The sequence below is a fragment of the Hibiscus syriacus genome, unplaced genomic scaffold (assembly GCF_006381635.1).
Source record: "Hibiscus syriacus cultivar Baekdansim isolate YM2019G1 unplaced genomic scaffold, ASM638163v2 tig00111837_pilon, whole genome shotgun sequence".
Taxonomy (NCBI): domain Eukaryota; kingdom Viridiplantae; phylum Streptophyta; class Magnoliopsida; order Malvales; family Malvaceae; genus Hibiscus; species Hibiscus syriacus.
The window spans coordinates 1,234,509-1,236,165 of NW_024063194.1; the positions used below are offsets into that span (position 1 = coordinate 1,234,509).

The 1,657-nt window shown below is 35.1% G+C and overlaps 1 protein-coding gene across 1 annotated transcript; it reads right to left on the reverse strand.

Annotated features, from left to right (window-relative positions):
* Positions 1 to 655: 655 nt before the first annotated feature.
* LOC120171892 (21 kDa protein-like) lies at positions 656 to 1,432 on the reverse strand. The gene is made up of 2 exons (XM_039179507.1): positions 740 to 1,432; positions 656 to 683 (listed from the first exon to the last, which is right to left on the reverse strand). Exon 1 carries the CDS (start codon positions 1,415 to 1,417, stop codon positions 794 to 796), a length of 624 nt encoding a protein of 207 aa, XP_039035438.1. The 5' UTR covers positions 1,418 to 1,432; the 3' UTR covers positions 656 to 683; positions 740 to 793.
* Between the last annotated feature and the right edge of the window lie 225 nt (positions 1,433 to 1,657).

The following is a 1,657-nucleotide window of genomic DNA, read 5'->3' on the forward strand; positions in this document are numbered from 1 at the left end:
ATTGATTTGGTTGATTAAATTCGATTAATAAAACTCGAATCAAATTAACTTTGAGTTGTAATTTCATAAACTCGACTAGAATAAAATTTCAAGTTCAAATCAAGTTGTAAAATACAACTTGAGTAACTCGAATTACTCAAAAATTTTAGTAATTAGTGGATTCATTTTTAAGTTTGGGTCGAGTCTCTCAACTTTGTATGATATATGTATATCACATATGAAAAAAATATAAAGAAATACATATGTGTTATATGTGTTTATAAAAAAGTCATTTAAATTGAAATCAAATAATATCATAATATTATAAATACCAATAATTAAATTTATATAGAAATTCAAAAATTCGTTTCGGCTCTGCTCGAATTTTAAAAACTAGACTCGACTCGAAAAATTTCAAATCAACTTCGAGTTATAAAATAAGAGTCATCAACTCAAATAATTTAAAATGTTTTTACTCAACTTAATTCAACTCTATTGAACGCTAACCCCTAATCATGAGTATAACATAAAAATTTTGTCTACTCAAAAAAATTTAAAAAAAAATAGGGATGGAATTAAAATTATAAAAAAGAAAAAGAAAAAGCAGGGATGGGTTATATAACAAACAAAAACAGCAGGCTAGAAGGTAAACGTATATTTCACCCTTTGTTTTGACCACTATCAATTCCACACTTAAAACATATCTATCTATCTATCTATCTATCTATATATATATATTAGTTTTACACATCCACACTACATTTTATTTTTCCCTTTTCGATGCTGCTTTCACCAAAAGGAAAGAAAAACGATACTAATGCGAGAGTCTGTTGATGAAGGCCAATGCATTGCTGGTTAAGTGAGCCACTCTGGCAATATTACTCCGAATAGTGTCTTTGATTTTTCCATTAATTGCTTTGGTTTCATTCCCCTCCATGCACGTATCTTCATCTGTCAAAGCAGCACTAACCCAAGTCTGTATATTGCTCATTTTCATCTGAAATTCAGGGCCCTCTAGACCCTTCATTTCAGCCATCGATTGGTGCAGCTCATCCACAGAGTCTCTCATGGTCTCCACACAATCAGCTATGACAACCGTTTCTCCGCGCGTTAATCCATGCTCTTTCGACAACCTCAGTACCAGTGTCGAAGTCGATTGCGCGTTGTTGAGGCTTACGGAGAGAGCGGTATTGGCGAGTTCCCGAGGGCTGGTCTGGATGGTGCTAGCATAGGCTGAGAGTGACTGGTAGCATATGTCGGGATACATCGTCACCTCACATGAAGTTTTAACAAAATCAGTATTGGAAGTCTTCGATTGTGGTTCTAATCTAGCAGCCGAGGTAGGGTTTGCAATACATAAGAATAAAGCGAGGGCGGCAGTGGCTTGAAGGGCATATAATTGGAAAAAGGACAGTTTTGATATTGTAAAATACTCCATTGTTGTAGTATTAGTAGTAGATTCTAAGTGTCTTCAACGAATCGATGAAGATGGAATGGAGAGAGAGAGCACACATTATAACTAATATGTAAGGAATGGGCAAATGGCAAAGGTGGGTGTAAAGGCAAGTGGGACTGGGAGGGGCAAGCAAGTAGGCCCGGGTGAACTCCACCAATAATTGAATAGCGAAAAAACAAAACGAAGAGATAGGATTGGTTAGAACACAACTAGAGTTTTTTT